The sequence below is a fragment of the Penicillium riverlandense genome (genome assembly GCF_028828495.1).
Source record: "Penicillium riverlandense strain IBT 135883 chromosome Unknown utg000007l_segment0_segment0, whole genome shotgun sequence".
Taxonomy (NCBI): Eukaryota; Fungi; Ascomycota; class Eurotiomycetes; order Eurotiales; family Aspergillaceae; genus Penicillium; species Penicillium riverlandense.
Genome location: NW_026643198.1, coordinates 2260267 through 2283678, shown reverse-complemented (window position 1 = coordinate 2283678; position 23412 = coordinate 2260267). Strand labels below are relative to the sequence as shown.

Here is a 23412-nt window from a genome sequence, read left to right as displayed (position 1 = left end):
CTTCGCTTTCTCCCTCGTGCTTTCTCCTGGTGTTCGTTCCTATCTATTTGATTACTATTGGGGAGAAGAACATGACATGTCCCTCGTCAGCTAGATAGTTCGCAGAATCCGCAACAACCCGTATACCGTCTGTACTGTTTATCCCACCCCCTTGCCTAAGCCCCTCAGCCCTGGGTCTAGGTCCCTTGGCTTATGTACTCTCATATTTGCCTCGTGGGTGAGTATACGGAATCAGCTAGCGTGCCAATCTCACCCTGTGATGGGACACTTAGAATCCTATGTAATTAGAACAAGATCTCTAAAGAAATGCAACTTCCATCTCTCATTGATCTTCGAAACATTATTAATCTTCGCGTGACCGGGTCAAGTGATGTATCCAAGCCCAAAAACCCACGGGGCTCCAGCCAAACTAAAAATGACACACGGACCGACGCTGCAACTCGCTGTCTTTTACTTCTTTCTTATCTCGCCAAAAAAAAATAATAAAGAAAGAGAAGAAAGAAATATAAGAAATTATAAGATGGCTCGCTTGACCAAGCGGAACAACCACCCAGCATCCTCCCACCCGCCCTTTGCACCGGGTTTCTCAACCTGGGCAGTCGACTCTTCGCCATTCGTATGAGAGAGGGAATCAACATCTCTAGTGTCGTCGCCGTCTTCGGAGTCATCATACCCATACTCCGCCGACGAAGCGAGCGAGAGATTGTCGTGGTGCCGATCATGATCATCCGTCTCGACGCGGGGGATAACCACCGGCTCCTCGAATGTAACCGTCGTAGAGGTGGGAGCAGAACCGATCCGCGCCTGAGCCGTGCCAGGCGCCGAGGCGCCGGGCCACTCGTCCGTGCTGAAAAGCGTCCATTCCACCAGCCGGTCGAGCCAGGTGCCTAGCCCGAACCCGCGCTCGCGGGTTAGACGCTGTAGATCGGCTTCGTCGAAGTCGTCGTCGGGGGTTGAGGAGGATGAATAGTCGTACTGCGAGTCGGAGTCATAGTCACCTTCTCCATCCCCATCCCCTTCCATGTGGAACTCAGAGTCTTCATCCGAGATTCCTCGCTCCCGGCGTTGGTGCTGCAGCGCAGCCATCTCGGCGCGGATCCGCTCGTCCACAAAGTCCGCGACCAGCGCGGGATCACTGCCGCGCGCCTCTTCGGGACTCGCAGTTCCCTCCGCCGGGTCAGCGGTGGGGACCTTGCCCGCTGTCGAGGAGGGCACAGACGATAAAGGCGGCGGGATGGCAGTCATGGTAAGCCCCCCGCGACTGCTGCGACGGCTTCCGCCACGGGAGCGCGAGCTGCGACGGGACAATGCGCCGCCAGGCGTAGAAGCACCAGATCGAGATTTGCGCGATGAGGCACCGGACTTGCTGCGGTGGTGATGGCGGGTCGCAGTATGGGGGGACTCGTCGAAAGGCACCTCCGAGACGAGGCTGGTGGAGCTCTCACGCTTGGAGAGCCAGCTCTGGCCCTTTTGCTCGCGCGTCGATGAGGCCAGCGCGATGCCGGCACGGAGCATCCACTCGGCATCGGATGTTGCAGTCGCAGCGCCATGGCCGGTCGAGTTGAATTGGCGCTTCGAGTACGCCGCCGAGCTGTGTCGTTGGCTGGTGCTATTGCTGTGTGAGGCGGACTGGCGGTGATGCAGGGCGTGTGCGATATCTTTGGCATGCAGGTTTGTATCGCTTAGGTGTCCGGCACGGCCCGAGCTTTTGCTTCGTGCGTGTCGTGGCCGAGATGCACTGCGGGAATGGGAGAGGAGAGACGGCGTGCCGGGGACCGAGGCACTGGTTAGGTAGGAGGTCCGCGGCGAGACCAGGCTCTCGGTGGGGGCATTTTCGTTGGTGGTATCCCGGGCACTGAAGTAGTCGATTGGTTCTGGGTCGTCGTCGATGGGGAATCGGGGTGTGAGAGGGGCGACGGAGACTTGGTGGAGAGATGGGTAGGAGCGGCGGGATCGAAAGCCGTTCGAGGAGGGGGTGGACTGTGGCAGGTCAGATTGGCTGGCATGATACAGGTCTCGCATGATGATGTACTCACCTCCATCTCGATGTCTGGTCTCAGACTGTCTGAAAGGGAGTAAGTTGAGTGTCGAGAAGGAAAAAATGTAACGACGAAGCAAATGCGGAGGTGTTGCACGTGTGAGCATGTGATCGGGGACTGGCCACGCCGTAAAATGCCCAGCCCTAAATCCGGTTCTGTCGATATAGAACTGTGTTTCTCGTAATAGTTTAATTCTAGGGATATTCTGTCTTCTGCGATTTTATGTGGTGGCTTAAGGTAATTGTTTATAGACATGCGGATATCGGAAATATATATTTCTTTCCACTCCCGACGTCATATGTGGATGTATGGAACTAGTCTTCCCACTTACGTCCTAGAACGCAGGTATTCAAACAAAACAACAACGGATATATACGGATCTAGATGAAAACCATGCTTATATCACACTACAATCTAAACGCTAATCATATTACTGTACGACAGCGGGCCCGAACCCCTCAAAGCCTTGAATCCTGGAAATCTAAGTACTGAGCGCCCCTGGTCCGCAGGTCCTCCAGGACATTGTACTCCATAATCCACTTCATGCGCTCCATCAACGTCTCCGGATTGAAATTACTCGTCAGCTGATCTGGGGAGTCCGAGCTAGCCAGCTTGCCAGCTTCTTCGCTGGTCCGTGTGACGCGGTCAGTTCGGGGTTTGCGCAGGTCCTGGTAGAACTTGAAAGCCGCCTCGAGATCATCTGTCTTCCAATGGCGGAGGATAGTTGCCAGTGCAATACCCGACTCAATAGCCATACATGTGCCCTGGCCTTGGTGCGGAAGCGTGGAGTGTGCCGAGTCACCGAGCAAGATAATACCCGCATCTTTCTGCTCAGCGTTCATCTCGTACCACTTCTCTAGCGGATCGCGCACATACAGCGCCTGCTTGAGCATGCGGCCGTCGGGCGAGCCCGCACGCAGACCAGCGATGATATCCTGCACCTGCGGGCACCAGTCGCGGACATGCTCGTGCAGACTCTCGATGTCGGACCGGGACATCCAGCTCTCCGAGTCCCAGGACTCAATGGGCTCCGACATGAACGCGATAATAGCGGCGCGGTCGGTCTGCGTCTCGCGATTGCCAATGGGCAGGATGAGTACGTGGCGTTTCGGACCGCGGAAGTTGACCGTCTTGCGCAGCAGCTGCGCCGTCTCCTCCGGTAGATCCTTGTAGTCGACAAAGCCGCGGTACACGACTTGGCCGGAGTAGTTGGGCGAGTCTCCCAGGCCCATATCGCGACGGACATTGGATTTGATTCCGTCGCAGCCAATGACGATATCCGTCTCGGCGGTGCTGCCATCCTCAAAGTGCAGCGTGTACGGTGCCGAATGCTCGCTGCTATTCCGATCAATAGAAGCCAAGCGCTTTCCCAGGTTGAAACTCGATTCCGGCACGCGCTCTTTGAGCGACTCCAACAAGTGTGCGCGGTGCAGCAGGCGCGCGGGCGGGTGGGAAAACTCGTCGATGTGGCCCAGATACTCTCCCGTCTTGTAGTTGTGGTACTCCATGTAGCAGGGCAGTTTGCGGGATGAGCGGCGTGTCATGCTCTCTTTCATGCCGAAGGCGTCCAGCACGCGATTGGCGTTCGAGGTGATGTTGACGCCAGCGCCGACCTCGGCGAATTGCGGCGCCTGCTCATATAGCTGGACGTTCTTCAGGCCGGCGTACAGGGCGGCGTTGAGGAAGGACATCCCGCCCAGCCCGCCGCCGACAATGGCAATCCGTTTATCTTCGAAGCCCATGGTGGGAGGAGGTTAAATAGAAGGCGCGGGTGTGTATGTAATGAGATAATGAAGAGGAGGGATAATAATGTGAATGGAAGATGCTACGCTTGATGCTAGACACGTAGTATGAAGAACAGCAGAGCAGTAGCTGTTTATATGAATGAAATAATGCGGAGGACCAGGCCAGAAAGATGATCATGATCGGGTTCCTCTCCCCGCCTGAGGATGGCCGATCCGATTTAGCCGTGCATAGACGCCCGAAGCTGGGGAAGAGCCAGGCTTCTGAGTGGCCCTGATCACCGGACTTCCCGAGCGCAAACGCTTATGCTGGACTGGTTCCCCAGAATGCACTGCTGTGCCACGCAGTGGCCGAATAGAAACCCTCGACACAGGTCGGAAGACCCATCTGTGCACTGGCTGGCATCCGATGCCTGGTGGGGCTTCGGATGGGCAACCAGTGCGGGTTGTGTTACCGGAAACGGGACCCTCTACATCTACAGTCTTAAATTGTGTCCCGAAACCTAATACTATACAAGTCCGACTACAATATCGCCTGGGTATCAATGTTTCGGTGACAACAACTCCGACTCCTTATTTGTGGGTTGTATCTTATAGAAAGAAGGGCTGGCGATTTTTCGGAAGTGGACCGGAGTATGTTAAAAGTTTCGAGATTGATGGAGGGACATAAGAGTAAGTAGCAAACTAGAGCGTGTAATAAAAGCACTCGTCCAAGGACAAGAAGGTACTAATCTTAAAGGGAGGTAATTTAAGACTTATAAGTACGGTGAGGGCGTATTGGATTATGGTTTGTATAGAGGACGCATCTGTTTCGACTCTCACTGGGCCGGGAAGAATAATCATCGCCGTCTTTGGCCTACTTCTATATACTAGATTGGGGATTTTGGATGCATTTCCGAGATATCATACTTCACATGGATTTTTAGTCTCTACTCGACAATTTTGCCCTTATTCACAACAAATCCCTCCAGCGCGGAGATGGCCGCCCACAACCGGTTTTCCGCCTCGGGGAAGACCAGCGAGCGCGGGCTGTAGAAAACCTCGTCACTGACTTCCTCCGGATGTCGGGGGAGGCAATGCATGAACTTCCAGCCCTCCTTGGCACCGCCGCGTTTGGCCAGATCCGCCGTGATCTGGAAGCCCTCAAAGGCCTGCATGCGCTTGATCTTCTCCGCCTCCTGGCCCATTGACACCCAGGTATCCGTCACCAGGATGTCAGCGTCCTTGACAGCCTCCTCCGGGACATTGGTTTGCGTGAGTGTGCCGGGCCGGGCCACGCCCTCGCCGGAATTTTGGATGATCTCCAGCATATCGGCCGGGATCTCATATCCAGCGGGCGTAGCCACTGTCATGTCCACGCCCATCTTTGTAGCGCCAATTGCCAGATCGAAGAGAACGTTGTTTGCGTCACCAACCCACGCGATCTTCAGACCCTCGAGCCCCAGGCTCGACAGGTGATGCGACTTGGGCGGGAAAGCCTCGTAGATAGTCAAAAAGTCGGCAATGATCTGCAGCGGGTGGAAGGAGTCGCACAGCGCATTAATGACAGGCACCGATGAGTGCTTCGCCAAGTCCGCCACATCCGAGTGCTGCGAGACCCGTGCAACGATACACGAGACCATTGACGAGATCACCACGGAGGTATCGTATAGGGACTCGTTGACGCCGAGCTGGATGTCCTCCTTGCCCAGGAACATGGGGTGACCGCCCATCTGCACGGTGGCGGCCTCGGTGGACACGCGCGTGCGGGTACTCCGTTTGTTAAACATCATGGCCACGGTCTTGCCGGAGAGCGAGCCCAGCAGGCTTTGCGGGATGGCGCCGGACTTGATGGCGCGCTTGTGCGACGCGGCATTGCGGACCAAGGTGGCGAATTCAGCGGGCGTCAAGTCCGCGATTGAGAGCAAGTGCCGGGGCGCGAAAGGTGAGGTGGGTGGTGTGGTCTGTGTCTGGTGGGCAAATCGGCGGAGACCATTAGCCTGAATTGTTCGCAGAGAAGAGGTGGAGCCGGCCAATTGAGTTACACTTTGAGCGCCCGCACGGGCGGCGGCCTTGAGACCACTGGCCATCGTGGGAAGAAAGGGAAAAGCGATTGATTAAGAGAGAAGTGTGTGTAGCAAGGAGGGACGGGGGAGGAGGAAGAAGAAGAAGAAGAAAAAGAAACGGTGAATGGTGACTCAGGGCCGATAGCTGCCTGACCGGGACTAGCGTAAACTGGTTATCTTTCCCGGCTTATCGTCATCGTCCTCCATCTCCACTCCATTCCTCCACTTCCGTCACTAACTTCTTCATCCACGCTCTTTCATCCTTATCACAACGGAGGCATTATAGCCCAGCCGGAATGGCTGACGAGGCGAATCGTCCTCTGTTGAACGGGGACTCCAGGGCCTCGTCGCCCGAGCGATCTCCCGGTCACACGCCGCGCGGTCGGCCTGCACCATCCTTCGAACTATCATCAGAGTCGACTCCTCTACTTCATCGTCGCGATGATGACTTGGCGACCTACGGAACCGAACAGCGGCGATCACGATCCCCGTCAGCGGCATCCCGAGCCGGCTCGGTCGAGAGTGGCTCCACCAAGAAGACCACCCGAGTACCATGGGCGACATTTATGGCGCTCGGTATGCTCATATTGGCAATTCTGGGGATTCTGGTCTTTGCCTTTGCGGCACCGGCCGTTGTGAACGAGTATGCACAGGACGCGGCGGTGTTTAAACCCACCGTGCTGTCCATTGATTCAACAACCCCCACAGGCGTTCGCGCTCGCATCCAAGGAGAGTTTGTGATGAACTCGACCCGTGTGCGGAACAAGTCAGTTCGGGACGTTGGTCGGTTTGTCACTTGGATTGCCACAGAAGTGGAAACGGGCCACTCGGACGTCCAGGTGTATCTTCCAGAGTACGGAAATGTTCCGATTGGAAACGCCTCGGTGCCGCCCATCAAAGTGAACATACGTCCTGGCCATATAAATCATGTCGACTTTTTGACTGACCTGACCGCTGGTGATATACGGGGCATTCATTCAATAGCCATGGATTGGATAGAGGGTAGACTGGGCCGCCTCAGGATCAAGGGCAAGACAACGATGCATTTGAAGACAGGATTGATCAGTCTGGGGTCACAAATGCTTGAAAATGAAATTTTATTTGAAGGTGAGTTTTTTTCGGTGGGAGGTCGAACCATATTCTAACCTGGGTCAGAGAACGACTTTCCGGCTCTGCCGACCATCGACGTGACGAAACTCAATGTACACGACGTCGACAATGGAGGAGCCATGGCAGTGGATGTTTCCGTCGCGGCTTTTGTCGAGTCGCCTCTTGCGCTCACGGTGCCGGCGCTCGGTTTTGAAATTCTGGTGCCAAATTGCTCGCCAGGTGACCCAAACATTTTGGTCGCCAGGGCGGAGACAGAGGAGATTCAGATTCACCCCGACCAACCAATACACGCCGATGTGGCCGGCCTCATTCAGACACTTCCAGAGGAGTTGACCAGTAGCTGCCCGGGAGAGAAAGGCTCGCCCTTGGACCTTTTGGTATCCAGTTTCATCCAAGGCGAGGAGACGACCATCTACGTCCGGGGGCGGACTCACCGTCACCTAATACCCCGGCGTGGCTTGTGGAACTTTTGAGCAGTGTCACGGTGCCGGTGCCGCTCACGGGGCATGCTCTGGACAATCTGGTGAAGAACTTTAGCATGACCGACACGCATTTCTCTCTCCCAGACCCATTCGCCGAGCCTGGAACACCAGAGTCGCATCCGACCGTATCTGCCTTGGTTAAAGTTCTGATAGCCCTGCCAGAGCAGATGAACTTCCAAGTTGATGTTCCGCAAGTCCGTGCCTTCGCGGACGTCTTTTATAAGGGCAAAGAGCTCGGTGATCTGGACATCGACCAGTGGCAGGACGCCAACTCGACTCTCGTGAAGGACCAAGATAACTCCACAGCGCTGCTCGTGGAGTTCGCCATGAAAGACGCACCATTACAGGTCTCGGATGACGGACTGTTGGCAGAAGTCGTCCAGGAAATGCTGTTCGGTAGCAAATCAGTGGTACTACGAGTTGCCGCCAACGTAGACGCGAAGGTTTCGACTGTCTTGGGCCAGTTTGCGATTCGCGGGATTCCTGCGGAAGGCAAAGTCCGCGTGAACAGTATGTTCTCGGTTTAGAATATAGGATAATGCAAGCGATTCTTCTTTTTTTCTAATTAACGGTCTTTCTTTCATAGCTCCGTTTGATGGCGCGCTCGGTCACTTGAATCCGCGAATCGTGTCCTTGCAACTAGAGAATACAACTGAAACGTCGATGTTTGTGTCTACTCGGCTGAACTTTACGAATCCTACCAAACACGCGGCAACGATCCCCTTTGCGGATCTTCTCGTGCTCTACAACGGCACGGCCATTGCTCATGTCATTGCCCGAGATATGTCCGTTGTTCCAGGGAACAACACGAATGTCCAAGTCGACTTCTCATGGAACCCGCACGATATCAGCGGGATTAACGGGACAGAAGCTGGACGGAAACTCCTTTCGGAATATATTTCAGGTTGGTTTATTTGACCCAGGCGCCCACAAGAAGCATTTCCTAGTCTTACATTCATCTAGGTTCCAACACGACTGTCACGATTAAGAGCCATAGAGGAACTATTCCATCCCTCCCAGATCTTGGAGAAGCCTTCTCTGTTCTTTCCATGGATATTCCAGTACCTCGGACCCCCAGCCCAGACATTCCAGACGGTGGAAATGACGGAAATGACCGGCATCCTCATTTCATTCAAGATGCAACGGTACTGTCTCCTGTCTCACACCCCAAAATTCCACTAGACCACCAGTCTCTCTGCTATATAACAGGACCCTATATACTAACCATATAACCCCCAGCTGCATCTCTTAACCTCTACCGCCGAATTCACACTCTCCTCGCCCCTAAAAGAAACAAGCATCTTCATCACCTCTGTAGACGCAGCAGCCTTCTACGAGGGCGATGAGCCCGTCGGACGAATCAACTACAAACAGCCCTTCGAGGTGCCGCCTGGCCTGTCACAAACCCCGCGCTTGCCCGTTGATTTGGCCCTTGGGAGTGTCGGGTATGAGGCTCTGCGGAAGGCTCTTGGCCAGGAGCTGGACATGGATGCTGTGGCTCGGATTGGGGTGAAGGTTGGGCATTATTGGGATGAGGTCTTCTATCGTGGGAAGGGGATTGCCGCCAAGGTGAGGGTTTAAATGGTTTAGGGGGTTGGAACCTTTTATACGATTGGTCGAGTGCCTAGGCTCCGGGTCATGAATTAATTGCCTTGCTTATGCCCTGGACAAGGGCGATAACTGCATGTGCTGCACTGTTGGTGTTGGAAGGTTGACGATTTGATTGACTCTCATTATTGACTTGCTCTGATCTGTTAGCAATGGATGCATCTGGATTTGGAATGCTGGGCTCGTTTCTTTAATTCATCTTGATTGAACAATTAAGTCTAATGGACATCTTTACTGTTGGATTCATGGGTTGTTACAAGAAGCTAAATAAGTCAAACACTAAACTTGAACTCCGAAATCAAACTGAAACAATATGAAGCAAATAAACCAATTGAATCATATTGGGTATGTATAACTTCACTTGATATTCGAAGGGCAACTTTAGCCCGGGGGCAGGGTGCTGGCGTCAACAACATCGGCGGCATTCTTCTCGATCTCCTCGGTAGGCTCGGAGAGCGGAGAGCGGGGCAGAGCCATCAGACCGGTGCGGGTGGATTCGAGGATACCGAAGGGACCGATGAGCTTGAGGAAGGAGTCAATACGGGAAGGCTTAGCGGAGCTATCGAACACGTTAGTCAATGACGGACGAAGATGAGTCAGGAGATGGTACTTACACCTCCACGATACAGTTGTTGGTGCTGATATCCAGGATCTTGCCACCGAACTGGTGGGTCAGACGGGTGATGGCATCCAGATGCTCGTGCTTGTGACGGAGAGCCTGGCTGGACGGCAGGTGGCGGGGGTGGAATTCCGGGTTCTTCGAGTCATCCGACTGGTGCTTGGGCTGGCCCTCCTCTGACGGGGCGGTGATCTCGCGGTGGTGCTGGAGCAATTCCTCAAAGAACTCCGGGCCGAGGATGGACACCTTGGCGAGCAGGAGCTCACGCTGCACCAAGGCCGAGTCGGTGTAGTCCAGGACAGCCCAGACGGGGACGAGGTCGTCGAGTTGGCGACGGGCCTGCTCGACGACACCCTCCTGGCCCTTGAGCACGATGGTCATGCGCGACAGGTCCTCGACCTCGGTGTTGCAGACCACCAGACTATCAATGTTGAAGCCGCGGGCGGCGAGAATGCCGGACACGCGGGACAGAACACCGGGCTCGTTCTGGACCAGGCAGTTCAGGATGTGGCGCTTGGGTGGGTTGGTGGGCGGCACGGGGGTCTCGTAGAGAATCGAGGAGACGGCCGTCGGGGCATCCCATTGGGGAGAGGCATCGTTGACGGGGAGGGGCAGGGGGGACCGGCGGTGCAATGCCTTGTAGGCTAGAGCTGCAGTCGAGCTGGAAGACGAGGAGGCCCGGGTGAAAGCGAACCGAGGCAGCGCGGCAGCAGCTCGGGATTGAGCGGATGCCGTTGTGGAAGACAGCAGGGACGCCGACGCTGCGGACAGCGTCAATGGGCGCCTGAAAGCCATGGTTATGGTGGTGGGAGTGTAGTGTATAAGTGACTGACTGACTATCCGGGGACATTTTTCTTCTGTCCGACCTCGGTGCTGAGTCATATCGCACTAGGCCAGAAGGGGACTAGTGCACACGTGATTCTACGCCCTGCTGTTGCGTCTGCGACAGACACAATTCGATAGTGATACTATGATTGGAAAAGAGTGAACCATCGTGCCCGTGGGATTTACTCTCTGGCAGTTGCTGGATTCTATTGCGATTCTCCTCGTTCTGAATCCTCCCTCTCCCTATGCGCCGCTAGCCAGAACCCGTCTCCACTTGAATACTCAAACTTTCTCCTTCCCGCCTCCGATCAAGAGCTCCCAGGCGTTCTTTGACCCAGTTCTCACCGCAGTTTGCCTTGTCCCCACTGCAATGGCTGACGACGATCGCGATCACCGAGCGAAGCGCTCTCGTTTCGACAAGACCGAACCCGAACCCCGACGGTCGCGATTTGACCGCCGGTCTCGTTCTCCATCCACAAGACACTCAGAATCGACTCGAACTCGCAGTCCCGATCCTCGAAGCCCTGGCGAGGCCCAGTCTGGTGCTTTGGACCCGGCTGCCGCAGCAGGTATGCGGGATGATCCTTGTCGTGTGGAAACAAAAAAAAAGTTAACGATCTGTCCGAATAGCTGCCGCCGCTGCCAAAATCAATGCCCAGTTGCAAGCGAAAAAGGGCATTCAGCATGTCGATGTTCCTCCAATCCGCTCAGTGAACAACCCTCTATCCCCAATTCGTGTGCGACAGTGATCTAACGCCATATTCTAGAGTGCAACCCCATCGCAAACCGGGACCCCCTCCAGTGCCGATGCATCGGGCAAATTGAACGACGAAATCTATGTCGCTGATGGAGACTATATCAAAGATATAGAGATCAATGATCTGCGCAACCGTTATACGTTGACCAAAGGGTCAACTCAGAAGATGGTAAATACTCCTGTTGGCGTTCGCTGATATTCCAGACATTGCCCCTGCAGGTGATGGACTCTGCTTGGAGTCTTGTTTTTTTTTGCCTTTTATTCTCTGGACGAAGCTTACCCAAAGCCACTAAATTAGCACCCCAAACTGTTGCATCTGCTGACCTCGGCTGCGTGAATTCTAGATTAAAGATGAAACTGGCGCCGGTACGCCTTCTTCAATATGCTGTTGGTAACGAAAGAAGCTTATGACTTATTCTTTTCAAGATGTCACCACCCGAGGCAACTATTATCCCGACAAAAACATGGCAACGGCCGCGGTATGTCCATCTGTCAATTTCCTCTGATTTGGTGCTGATGATACCGATTTAGAATCCACCTCTGTATCTGCATGTGACAAGCACCAACAAGGAGGGCCTCGAGAAGGCCGTGGTCCTGATCAATGACCTCATGCAGAAAGAGCTCCCTAACCTAGTCGATGAACGACGCTTCCGTCGCCGCGAGCCCGAGCAAGTGGAGCGGGATGAGTATGGCCGTGTATGAGACTGCCTTCCTTTGCTAAAACTGTTACAAGGAATTTACTAATTGAATATAGCGCAAATGGCCTGAGGAGCGCATTCCGATTGATCTGGAGCCCATTCCCGGATTTAACCTGCGTGCTCAAGTCGTCGGACAGGGCGGTGCCTACGTGAAGCACATCCAGCAGAAGACCCGCTGCAAGGTTCAAATCAAAGGCCGTGGCTCTGGTTTCATTGAAACTAGCACCGGACAGGAAAGCAACGATCCCATGTTTTTGCATGTAGCGTGAGTTGTCTTCTTTGCCCATCTAATATCTCCGGCTAACAATCCAACCAAAGCGGACCGGATCCCAACGACGTCCAAGCCGCCAAGGAGCTCTGCGAAGACCTCCTCACCAACGTCCGAGAGCAGTACCAACGATTCAAGGAGAACCCACCTCAGCACGGTTACGGCGGCGGCGGATATGGCCAGCGCGGCGACCGCTACCACGGAGGCGGTGGTGGAGGAGGTGGCGGCTATGGCGGCGGCTACAATCGCCAGCAATCGTCGCCCACAGATAGCCAAGGCGCAGGCGGTGCCGCCGGCAGTCCAACAGACTACAGTGCGGCCTACGCTCAGTACTACGGGGCCGATCCCTATGCCGCCTACGGTGGATACCAAAACTACGTCGCCTACTACCAGTACTACCAGCAAGCTGCTGCCGCCCAGCAACAGCAGTCGCAGAGCCCTGCTCCGCCTCCCCCGCCTGGCAATGAGGCACCTCCCCCTCCACCTCCAGGAGCTGGGTCTCCGCCGCCGCCTCCTCCGGGCGGTGGTGCTGGTTACAGCGCAGTATGAACTCCCGCTTTTGGATCAATTTGATTTCATGACTGATCATTGTCTCCTGTTCATAGGTTCCCCCGCCTCCTGGTCTGTGACGCAGTCTTAAACAATGAGACCGGATCCGCTGTTGATATAAAAAAAAAGTATCTGGCTCATTGGAAAGAAACGCTTGGGGAAGAAACGTCCAAAGCGACGGAGGAGAGATGAAAGATGTCTGATCTAAAGTGAGATGTAATTCTGTTTTTCTTGTGGGTCTTTTTCCTTTTGCGTTCTGGCTTTTGCTCAATGGGAGTTCTTTTTTTCCTGCTGTCACTATAGCTTCTTCAGCTGTTTCTATATTCAGTAATAGAAACTCTTTATGTGTGTGCAGAACACTGGCATGTCTTACTAAAGTCCGGCATAGTCCATTTGTTGAGATGGTATTGAAGCAACTTGCCATGTTATACGTAGAGAGCTATGTCCAGCTCCATTGCCCCATGCGCTCAGTCTCATCCTCAGCGTAAGGTGGGTTCAGCCTGACCCCCCCTCTCCGCAGCTCGTCCACACTAGCCATATCAGAATATGTACAATCCTCGTTATCCAACCCCACAGCAAAGTTTTCTAAAATCCTAGTGTCCTCAAGACACGCCAATATATCTTGTCGAGTGAAATACGGGCTTTCCGGATCACCACCGAAAAAGTGCGCTTCCGCATCAGTGATTTGATGCGGTTGTTCTTCTGACATTCCAGACACATGAACGGGCTGGGAAAGATCTGCCTGATTGCTGTTGTATGCTCCCGAGTTCCCGTCCGGGACAGGAGATACTCGAAAGTCGCCGACGCGGCTGCGTCTTCGGCTTTCCACATAACGGGTGGTTACTTGGAGGATCTCGGTGATCAGGTCGCCGCAGCGCTTAGCCACTCTCAATTCCTTCATGGCATCAAGGATCTTGAGCGCTCGTCTTATATGACGGAAGAGCTCATCCACCGATGGATCCGCTGGATCTATAAGAATCACGTAGAGGATTATCATGCTGGCGTAGAGCGTATAGGTAGAGTTATACCACCACGTCCTAAAGTAATAGCGGTGCTGATAGGCGTTGTAGAGAAGATTGATGATGTTCTGCGCAGCTTCCAGACATATCCTCACGTGAGCATGCTGGATCTCGCTCGTGGTATTTGAGAAGAATGGTCGGTGGATGAACATTCTGATATTGTAGAAACGGAGTTGTAGGTGAAGCTTTTGCTTGGTTGCCCATTCCGGTTCGTTAAAGGACTCCATATCCCAGTCAAGTAGGGCTGGCAGACCTGAACGCCATATCTCCAGACTGCTGTCTAATTCAAACGCAATTTGAGACTTGTCCTTCAGGGACAATTTTTCGTGGTTGTGATATAGTCGCTTCGATGTCTGTTGTAAGATAACCGAGGACTCAACCAGAGATGCAATGATCGAGTCTTGTGAAGTTGCATCAGTTTCCTCAGCCTTGTCTTCTCTTGCTTTATTCGTCGATTGTGGATAGGGCACTGGATAGTCGCTTGGCTCGGCTAGAGAGCTGGATCGACCGGACGAGCACGATATCTCCATATCTTGCGCATATATCGCCCACCACGTCCTTCGGGATCCAAGGTTGCCTTCCCTGCTGATTCCAATGGCGATAGCGGTTCGGGCTGCCATCCCGCTGTACATGTAGCAGGCGTGTGTCTTCAGTGCATGCTGACAGTATACCGACATGAGCAACAAGGCTTGTGCGCTGTCAATCGAAGAGACCTCGAAAATATCTCCCAAAAGCCGTCGGGCACGCCAGAAATATAATCTCGATAATAGCAATGAGGACGGTGGTGTCGAAGGTGGTTTGTTTTGCGGGCTGCTCTCGGGAGGCTTATCGAGCTCATTTCGATATTCCGATAGCGCGTGCGTACCCGCGGTCAATGCTGCCACAGACAGGACGGCGTTGTAAAGAGATAAAAAATGCAACTTGTCCTGATGTAACTGCTTCACTGAGCTTCTTGTCCAGACCTCCCGCCTGCATCGCGCGACGAAGTCCGCTTTTGATAGGAAAGGGTGGATGTTATGGATGTTTTCGAAATACATGTACACATACTCCATTTCCAGGCGCATAGGAGTTCCAATGAAACAGCCCCACGAGGATGGCAGCTGGTTGATCTGGTGGATTTGGGAGACGGTCGGATTTGACTCGCCAGGGTTTACCGGAGTTTGTGAGTCTCTGGTTACTGAGTCAACCTTGTGGCTTGGTCGGAACTCGGACGTCCTCCCCGCAACCGTGACGGGCGAAGCAGGTACAGGGTCTTGTAAATGCGACTGCTCATCGTAGAATATTTCCACAATTGACGATGGTGCCTGTACTGTATCCAGTGTACTACCAGCAGGTTTTGCAGCCAGGCCGCGCACGCAGGAAACGAGCTGATTCAGGAGTGCAAAATTGGAGGAGTTGCCGTAAAACTCAGTGCCAGTGGTGTGTTTGTTTTGCGCACTTACTCCATCTTCTTCCGCATACAAATCGTTGCGCCGATATGTATGTTCATGTGTAAACCTTGATTGCTCCGCCTGCTCCTCAACAGAGTCAGATGCGGGGGCAGAACCCTCCGTGTGATGGAAGCTGCTTTCCGCGTAAGAAGACGATTGCAATATTTCCCGCGTTCGTCTTTCGTCATATACACAATCAAAATCTCGATCTATGGACTGTTCAGATGAGTTATAAAGCGTTGGCGGCATTACACAAATACCTATACACGTCTGACATGGCTGACCCTGGTCGCATTTCATCTTCTTGTTCCGACACATTCTGCATGCTTGTGACGACCGAGAATAGAATTTTCGCTTTTTCAAGGGCCGTGCGTGCGACATTATGAATACCTGGGCAATTTGCCAAGTCAATTATCCAAAGCAACTGGATTGTTGTTAATTTAGGGCCGCGAAAGTGTGGAAAGGCGGGGAGGGGAGGTACGTGGATGGGTGGGCCTCGGTCTTCCAAGCTACCTATACCGGCAGATCGAAAAGTCATATTAACCGGCCTCTCAGAAATTACATTTTATTACGCGCCCTGGCTATGCAGGTTATGAAGCGGCCGGTCACTGAACCGATGGCTCATTTAGTGCGCAGATAAAAAAATCATATTCTAGTCTCCTGTCGTGTCTGTTGGCTAGAACCCGACGACATCTAAACTATGGAGACTATAAAACGGCCAGTAACGAAACGACTATATAGATCAAGTCCCCACGTTCCTTCTCCGATAGTGGATAACATCACGACTCGACGTGGAATTTGATCGGACAGCTTGTTACTCCAATTTCGGGTAACCTGGCATGGTGTACTTCCCCACAAACTTCAAAATCGACGGTGTTGTCTAGCAGCGTGTCCAGATATATTCTTAACATCATTTGCGCCATTGCCATCCCAGCACAGCGATGCCTTCCACGTCCGAATCCCAGATGTGTATTAATGTTTTCACGGCGGAGGATGAACTTGTCCGGCTCAGGGAAATGGTCCGGATCACGGTTGGCCGCCGCGTATACAACTGTAATGGGCTGTTCGGCGCATATTAATAACATTCCAGACTATTTCAGAGAGCGAGCAGCTCTATATGAGTTTTGTTAATAGAAACGTACCTCATCCTGTGGCACTCTTGTGGCTGATATTTCGACGTCATGAATTGCCGTTCTGGCAAATCCGCGATAAGGCACGTAGAGCCGGATGAACTCCTCGATTGCGGCTGGAATCAGCGACCGGTCATTTCGAAGCTGGTTCTGCAACTCTTTGTCTTCGCTCAGATGCTTTGTCATAGCTGCGATGACAATGCTAGGCGCGACCATGGCGACAATCAAGATCTGACGGATACACCCTCTTTTGCCATGTTAGCCCACGGATGCTGGATACATATGGGAAAGACACGGCCTACGTACACCAGATTGAAATCATCCAGTGGATTTCCATGTTCGTCTCGCTCCGACAGCAAGCTGGAAGCAGGGTCTTCTTCCGGATCCAAAAGTTTTTCTTTGCGAGATGCAATCACACGTTGAGCAATCTCGTAGAATCCATCACTGGAGCTTTTGACAAGTCCCCAGTCCTGCGTGCGCCATGCAGTCACGAATGGAGTGATAGTGGCCGAGAGCTTCCGGGAGTCAACCTCGTCCAGATTAAGCCACTCTTTCTCTACCCAGCCGGAAAATTTAGCACCAAATTCCTCGTAAATATCCCCATGGCCACGCTCAAGCAGAATATTAAGCTCATCTTCTGCGTGTTTTCTCAGAAGACGCTCCAGCCGCCTGAGCCGAGCTGGCTTGAGAGTTCGGTCCACTGCAGTGCGGTATGGAACATGTTCTTTGCCGTCGAATTTCAGTGGTGGGCGCCGAATACCACGCGGATCTGCGGGAACAACCGCACATTTGGATGAAACGAAGGTCGAACCGTCTGAGGAGACGTTCTTGACGTCGTCGTACCTGGTTCCCTTGTTATTTTTCAACCGAATTGAACACAAGGATTGAACCGTACTTAGTCAAGATCCAATAACCGCCATGCGCATTGACGTGCGCTACCGGACAAGTCTTACGGAGATGGGCATATTCCCGATAAATTTTCTCCGGAACATTGCTGTGGACGAGCTGTCCTTGATTGACGTCCCAGTCAGAAGGGAATCCCAAGTCAGTCGTTGCCATTTCTCTCTAGACACACGGTTGAAAGCTGTTGCTTGGTAGGATGAAAAACATGATGAGGATAAAACGGGAGTATATATAAGCGATTCAACTTCACTGGTCGTGAAGTTTTGTTCGCAACTGCTACAAATGAGTGGTATGGCCCAACACGTAGACTGGATCATGGATGTCGGATGTCGGATGCCGGAAATTGTAAATTTAGTAAGAGTTCATTGGACCCCCGCACGGAGCGATTGCAAACTTACATCCTGCGGAGGAATTTGCGGGGACGAGATAAATCATTGGCCGAATTTCAGAAATGAGCCAAGTATCGGCTTTCACTGGTAAATGGAAGTCGGATCTCGGAAACCGCTAGATCAAACTTCCTTCAAAGGCTGAATCTAGGACCTGCTTTATAGGTACAGCATGCCGACACGGAATCAGCATTATCCGTCGTTATCGATGCCCTTGCTAGGAGTTTACAAATTGGCCCACTGACCCTGTGTGCTCTCGGTTCCCGAGACCATACCTCGATTTGGCCTGCACTGTCGACGCTTTGCCTCGTATTTCGCACCTGATGAACGCCCAGGACCGGAACCATGATGTTGGGGCATTGGACGAAGATGAGCATGTAATTGGAAAGCAGGGCGAGGTTGAACAGATCGAGAATGTCTGCCTCTCCGCTACATCGACCGGCCGGGAGGGGTATCGTGCAGCAACACCTGAAGAGGTGCAACTTGACCGCCGCATCAATCTGAAGACAGACTGCATTGTCATTTTCGTGCTGGCTGCTGGATTCCTGGTGAGAATCTTGCCAATATTACGGAGAACGGCGAACTCACTAACAATGAGTAGTTTCAAGCAATCGATAAAGGAAACATTGGCAACGCAGCCACGACAGAGTGTAAGTGAAAATAATCATGTCCTCCACGAGAGGTATCGCCTGACCTCTCGAGCTGCAGCGTTTATCAAGGACGTGCACCTTAAGCCCAATGATGTTTCTAACTCGGTCTCCCTCTATGCCGCGACCTTTATTCCATGTATGCCCGTCTCTGTTGCACTTGGTCGGATTATCGGTCCTCGTTGGTGGCTCCCATTCATCATGGTTGCATGGGGTGCAGTGACCACCGCCCAGGCGGCCATGACCAGTCGTGCTCAGATGATGGCTCTTCGTCTCCTCCTGGGTGTGTGTGAGGCGGGCTACGTTCCAACTGCGTACTACTTCATTGGAACATTATATCCTACCTATCAAGCGGGATTCCGCATGGGACTTATGTCTATGAGCTTCACCTTTGCCGGTGCCTTTTCTGGTCTGATTGCGTACGGGTGCTTCATTCTGCCCTCTTCAAGATGGAAGGATTGGCAGGTTCTTTTCCTCGTCCAGGGTAGTGTTACACTCTTTATTTCTGTCCTGGCGTTGGTTTCCTTGCCAACCAACCTCGGCACGGCATGGTTCCTGACCAAGAGAGAACGAGCCCATGCGGCGCGTCGCATGGTTGCCGACACCGCTGCGGTATCTAGTGGCGCGGATGCTAGCCCACAGTCAAACAGCCACAGTATTACCCTGAGAAATGTCGTCGAAGCATTCAAGGACTGGAAGAAATTTTTGATTGTCATTTTCAATATGTGTGCCACGACACCCTCGTACGGGTTTGCCATCTTCCTGCCTCTGGTCGTCAAGGGGATGGGATACGATTCAGTCAAGGCAAACCTTATGGCTGTGCCTCCATTCATGGTGTGAGTACATCGACTCGAGAGGGAACCCCGCTAATAGAATACAGAGGTGCGGTCGGTCTGACCACGATTGTCTGGCTCTCCGATTACTTCCGTGAGCGATCGGGCTTCGCAGCCCTTTCCATGTTCATCTCTATTATCGGGTATATCGTCTTGATCACGAGCTCTAACAATCAACTCCGCTACGGCTTCCTGCACATCGCGATGATAGGCGCTGGGACGGCAAACCCGCTGATCGCCGCATGGTTGACGGACAACACTCCGGACCAGGCCACGCGTGCCGTCATCATGGGCTTCTACGGGTTGACCAACATTGCTGGCGTCATCGCGGGTCAGATTTTCAGGTCTAGCTATGCGCCAACCTATCATGTTTCGCTGGTGGCAACGATGGTGATCGTGTTGGTGGGTATGTTTGGTTTCTTAGGTGTCCGTGGTTTATACATGCTAGAGAACCGGAATCGGCGCAGAGAGATCGCAACTTGGTCTGACGAGCAGTTCCAAGCTGAACGAATGGATGCCAGGAAACAGGGGCATGCGAAGAGATATTTTATATTTGGGTATTAAACCCACTTCTTGCATCAATACACGCCTCCCAGGGTATATTAGAGAAGAAAAGAAAGTACAAACAGCTAAGCGTGGGTAGCTATGCTCAACACCAATCCGAACACAAACCTCTAGCTGCATCAGGAAACAAGCGCGGAAACATAGCCTGCATGATATCCGACATCACCATCAAATACTCCGGCGGAGACTCGGTAACCATCTTCGCCTTCCGAGCCGCTAGTCCCGCTCGACCCTCTTTACAAAAATCGCACGCGAAATCGCACGGCGAAGGAGGCAAGGCAGCAGCACCACCACCCTCAGTTTTTATAGGCATAGACGAAGGAGGCTGCGTCGAGCCCATCTCTTCGAGCTCGTAGTCGCCAAAGATGTCTTTGATCAGCTCATGTCGGCAGCGGGTAATGGTCTGGCAGTATCGAATAACCTTCATGAAGCTCTCGAGCCGGGCTTCTTGGTTGCGCATCCGGCTGGCGAGGACCTGCGCAGGCCCGCCGCGATTGCGCACGTTCTCGGCATCGCGAATGACGCGGTCGTAGATCCGGTCTCGTTCTTGGGTGTTGTAGTAGACCAGCGAGGCGGCGGCGCGGCCGTCCCGGCCTGCACGTCCGGATTCTTGGACAAACCCTTCGAAACTGCGCGGCGGCGTCCAGTGGATTACGAAGCGGACGTGGGGGTTATCGATGCCCATTCCGAAGGCGTTCGTGGCAACGATGATGGAGAAAGCGCGCGACGGCGTCTCATCCGTGGGGGTTTGGGCTTCTTGCGGCGCTGTCCACATGGCTTGAATACGTGTTCGGTCATGCGGCGCAAGTCCGGCGTGGTAGGCCACTGCCGAGATAGACGCATCCGAGAGTTTGTGCGCGAGGTTCTCGGCGGCTGCGCGCAGTCCAACGTAAATGATTCCTGACATCGGTGGAAGTCGTGCTGCAGCGTCGGCGCCGAACCGCGCCTCGCGTCGGGATTGAATGGACTTGAGCCATTTCCGAAGGTCGTCCAGGTGCAGTCCTTCTGCCCGGGTGGTGTCGCTGGCGTCGTCTTGGAGGTACCGGACCTCATAATGTATGTTAGGCCGAGCAGATGGCGTGTTGAACAATTTGAGCTCGGAGGTGTCCAGCCCCAGCATGTTGATGATGTCCGACCGGACGCGCGGCGTGGCTGTGGCCGTGAGAGCGCTGATAGGAACCGGTGGGTTGGTGAGAGTATTCTTGAACCATCCCAGTTCTTGGTATGCGGGACGAAAGTCATGCCCCCATTCACTGATACAGTGGGCTTCGTCGATTGCAACGCGCGTGAGCTGGCCTTGTCGGTGGACAATCGCGAGGTTGCGCCGAAACATGTCTGTCTGGCATAGTTCTGGGGTCACGTAAAGGAGGCGGGTGCGTGGATGGCCGGAAAGAATATCGTCCAAGATTTTGCGTCTCTCCGATAAGGTCGTGTTGGAGTTGATGGTTGACACTGCTACTCCAATGGCCTGGAGAGCATTGACTTGGTCCATCTGTGGGGTTGTTAATATCTCTAGAGCGGAAGCTTGACCGGCTCTTACCATCAATGCAAGAAGTGGGCATATGACAATTGTCACTGTACGATAGTTAATCAGTGATTTAGTTCTCTGTCACAAGTTAAATGAATAGGAATGGACTCACGCCCCGTGCTGATTACCGCAGGCAATTGGAAGCACAAACTCTTGCCGAACGAGGTCGATGCTTGAAGGAAAACATCGTGACCCTCGATGACTGCGTCAATCACTTCTCGTTGCAACGGACTGAAAGAAATCAAGTCAGTGTCGATCATCTGGCGGACCTCGACGCCTCAACTGACCGGAAAGACTGTTTGCGGAAGACGCGGTGGAGGTAGAAATCCAGGTCTGGCTTGCGCCGCCGGTGTCCTCCTGTATTGGCCATTAGGCAGCATTGCAGAGGTGGTGCAAAGACAAGCAAAAAAGGCAACGTCTTGCCGGAGCCGGGAAGAGTAACTATTTGAAGACCGCGCGTGGGGGAAGGCGCGGTGTCACGTGAGGATAAACGGATTGCCTGTTTGGGTTCTATAGAGAGTGTGCTTACCACCTGGAATCATAGAGATTGATTGGCGTGGCTGTTGGCTACATTGGACCTTCTCTGGAATTGTATGCAGGACAGGAAGTTGAAGCCAATGCCGAGAAGTGTAGTGAAGTTCGGAATTCGCGGCCAAGCTCATCGGCTATTGCACTTACGAACTGCTATTGGAATCAAGCACGAGGATTGGAATCCATTGTACCTCTACCATATTTACTCATACGTACCCCGCAAGGTAAAGTAACTTAGGATAAATTATCTTGTATTTAAGACAAAAAGTATCATCATAAGGGACCACGTGACGCCATTCAAGCTAAACATATCCCCGGCCAAACCCCGTCATTCTTCCCAACTACTTAGCAGAGCCTCCAACGTCATAGGAAGGCCCATTATGCAGGGATGTACGGTGTCAAGATTTCTTTCCGTTGTGCAGAAAGAGCATCGACCAGCATGGTCTGCACTCCGTCAGCTCTACCTCCCACTCGGTCTCCGCACCCACTGTCCCCTTCAACCCCGGATAACTCCGCTCGTGGCGAAACGGGGAGCTACCACAACAAACAAGAGACTCTATATCAACCATGATATCAGGCCTGTTGCCGAGATCACCCGTCAACACTCCTTCACCCAGGAAGTGTTTAATCAATCCCTCGCACTGACCCACAGCCGAATGAACGATGGGACCGAGTTGCGGTGCGCGCTCTTCAATGCGAACGGCTCCATCGTGTCTCCGGAGACTCGCATGACCAAATCTGATGTTGCAAAACAATACGGGATAGACATGCGCGACCTGCGTAACGCCGATCTCGTATCTGAGGGATCTCCACACATCCTGGTCCGGCCTTCCACGATATTCATCAGCATTTTCTCTTTGCGGCTACTTATCCAGTCAGACCGGGTTCTTCTTTTTCTTCTTGACTCTGAAAACGACGAGGTCAAAATGCAAGATATATTCGAACAGAACCTTCAATCGAGAATACGCACCGACTCAGGGTCCGACGCTTTGCCAAGCCTCCCCTACGAGTTGCGTGTCGTCGATGCCGCTCTGGCATCGGTTACAGCAGTGCTTGAAGCGGAGCACCTCCTCCTTCGAGAGGAGGTTGGACAACGACTCCGCGAGTCGCAGTCGCACCGGGAGGAAGGTGTGCATTCCACTTTACGTGAGTTGCTAGATCATCGGAAGAGGCTGGTTACCATCGAGCAACGTTCGCGCCAAGTACGCTCCGCACTCCAAGAGCTTCTCAACAATGACGAAGATCTGGCCACTATGTATCTGTCGGATCAGCGTGCAGGAAAACCGCATGCCATTGCGGACCATCAAGAAGTCGAATATCTCTTGGAAGCATATTACAAGAATGCCGATGCAATTGCCGAGTCTTCCAGTGCTCTGGGAGGGAATGCCAGCCGCACGGCAGGAGCGATTGAGTCGATGCTAGATGTGCGGCGCAATCAGATCCTGATTTTGGAGGCACAGCTTGAGATTTGGATGCTTGGTTTAGCTGTGCCAACCTTCGTGGCGGGCCTGTTTGGGATGAATGTGATCAACCATTTTGAGGAGAGTGCCTCGGCATTTGCTGTGCTTGTCTCGGCGTGTGCGATTGGAACTACGCTAATTGCACGGTACGGGATGAGGAGACTCAAAAGGGTTCAGAAGATGCAGTTTTAGATTTAAAATTAACCTCTGTGTCACATTTGTCCTTGCACCGATCAAAT

General features: G+C 53.1%; 11 protein-coding genes across 11 annotated transcripts; 4 read left to right on the top strand and 7 right to left on the bottom strand.

Moving 5' to 3' along the window:
* Window positions 1–513: 513 nt before the first annotated feature.
* On the bottom strand, window positions 514–2042 carry N7474_008508 (DUF3984 domain-containing protein; the record flags this gene model as incomplete). Its single annotated transcript, XM_057199918.1, has 2 exons — window positions 514–1980; window positions 2037–2042. 2 exons carry the CDS (start codon window positions 2040–2042, stop codon window positions 514–516), a joined length of 1473 nt encoding a protein of 490 aa, XP_057050619.1.
* A 455-nt stretch (window positions 2043–2497) lies between these two features.
* Window positions 2498–3781, bottom strand: N7474_008507 (uncharacterized protein; the record flags this gene model as incomplete). Its single annotated transcript, XM_057199917.1, has 1 exon — window positions 2498–3781. The coding sequence occupies one exon, from the start codon at window positions 3779–3781 to the stop codon at window positions 2498–2500; it is 1284 nt and encodes a 427-aa protein (XP_057050618.1).
* Window positions 3782–4710: 929 nt separating this feature from the next.
* Window positions 4711–5850, bottom strand: argB (ornithine carbamoyltransferase; the record flags this gene model as incomplete). Its single annotated transcript, XM_057199916.1, has 1 exon — window positions 4711–5850. The coding sequence occupies one exon, from the start codon at window positions 5848–5850 to the stop codon at window positions 4711–4713; it is 1140 nt and encodes a 379-aa protein (XP_057050617.1).
* A 140-nt stretch (window positions 5851–5990) lies between these two features.
* On the top strand, window positions 5991–8999 carry N7474_008505 (uncharacterized protein; the record flags this gene model as incomplete). The annotated part of the gene is made up of 6 exons (XM_057199915.1): window positions 5991–6933; window positions 6982–7272; window positions 7338–7928; window positions 8005–8322; window positions 8382–8563; window positions 8658–8999. Coding segments are annotated over 6 exons (2667 nt in total), but the record flags the coding sequence as incomplete, so codon positions are not given.
* A 408-nt stretch (window positions 9000–9407) lies between these two features.
* Window positions 9408–10440, bottom strand: N7474_008504 (acetolactate synthase regulatory subunit; the record flags this gene model as incomplete). Its single annotated transcript, XM_057199914.1, has 2 exons — window positions 9408–9585; window positions 9641–10440. The coding sequence occupies 2 exons, from the start codon at window positions 10438–10440 to the stop codon at window positions 9408–9410; spliced, it is 978 nt and encodes a 325-aa protein (XP_057050615.1).
* Window positions 10441–10840: 400 nt separating this feature from the next.
* Window positions 10841–12822, top strand: N7474_008503 (KH domain-containing protein; the record flags this gene model as incomplete). The annotated part of the gene is made up of 9 exons (XM_057199913.1): window positions 10841–11039; window positions 11101–11180; window positions 11238–11396; window positions 11572–11593; window positions 11654–11706; window positions 11759–11923; window positions 11982–12190; window positions 12244–12736; window positions 12799–12822. 9 exons carry the CDS (start codon window positions 10841–10843, stop codon window positions 12820–12822), a joined length of 1404 nt encoding a protein of 467 aa, XP_057050614.1.
* Window positions 12823–13181: 359 nt separating this feature from the next.
* N7474_008502 (fungal specific transcription factor domain-containing protein) lies at window positions 13182–15440 on the bottom strand (the record flags this gene model as incomplete). Its single annotated transcript, XM_057199912.1, has 1 exon — window positions 13182–15440. One exon carries the CDS (start codon window positions 15438–15440, stop codon window positions 13182–13184), a length of 2259 nt encoding a protein of 752 aa, XP_057050613.1.
* Window positions 15441–16318: 878 nt separating this feature from the next.
* N7474_008501 (uncharacterized protein) lies at window positions 16319–17380 on the bottom strand (the record flags this gene model as incomplete). Its single annotated transcript, XM_057199911.1, has 3 exons — window positions 16319–16568; window positions 16628–17164; window positions 17217–17380. The coding sequence occupies 3 exons, from the start codon at window positions 17378–17380 to the stop codon at window positions 16319–16321; spliced, it is 951 nt and encodes a 316-aa protein (XP_057050612.1).
* A 553-nt stretch (window positions 17381–17933) lies between these two features.
* On the top strand, window positions 17934–19654 carry N7474_008500 (uncharacterized protein; the record flags this gene model as incomplete). The annotated part of the gene is made up of 4 exons (XM_057199910.1): window positions 17934–18158; window positions 18212–18260; window positions 18319–19093; window positions 19138–19654. The coding sequence occupies 4 exons, from the start codon at window positions 17934–17936 to the stop codon at window positions 19652–19654; spliced, it is 1566 nt and encodes a 521-aa protein (XP_057050611.1).
* An 85-nt stretch (window positions 19655–19739) lies between these two features.
* Window positions 19740–21552, bottom strand: N7474_008499 (putative RecQ family helicase RecQ; the record flags this gene model as incomplete). The annotated part of the gene is made up of 4 exons (XM_057199909.1): window positions 19740–21146; window positions 21195–21229; window positions 21295–21413; window positions 21470–21552. The coding sequence occupies 4 exons, from the start codon at window positions 21550–21552 to the stop codon at window positions 19740–19742; spliced, it is 1644 nt and encodes a 547-aa protein (XP_057050610.1).
* A 541-nt stretch (window positions 21553–22093) lies between these two features.
* N7474_008498 (CorA family magnesium transporter) lies at window positions 22094–23365 on the top strand (the record flags this gene model as incomplete). Its single annotated transcript, XM_057199908.1, has 1 exon — window positions 22094–23365. The coding sequence occupies one exon, from the start codon at window positions 22094–22096 to the stop codon at window positions 23363–23365; it is 1272 nt and encodes a 423-aa protein (XP_057050609.1).
* Between the last annotated feature and the right edge of the window lie 47 nt (window positions 23366–23412).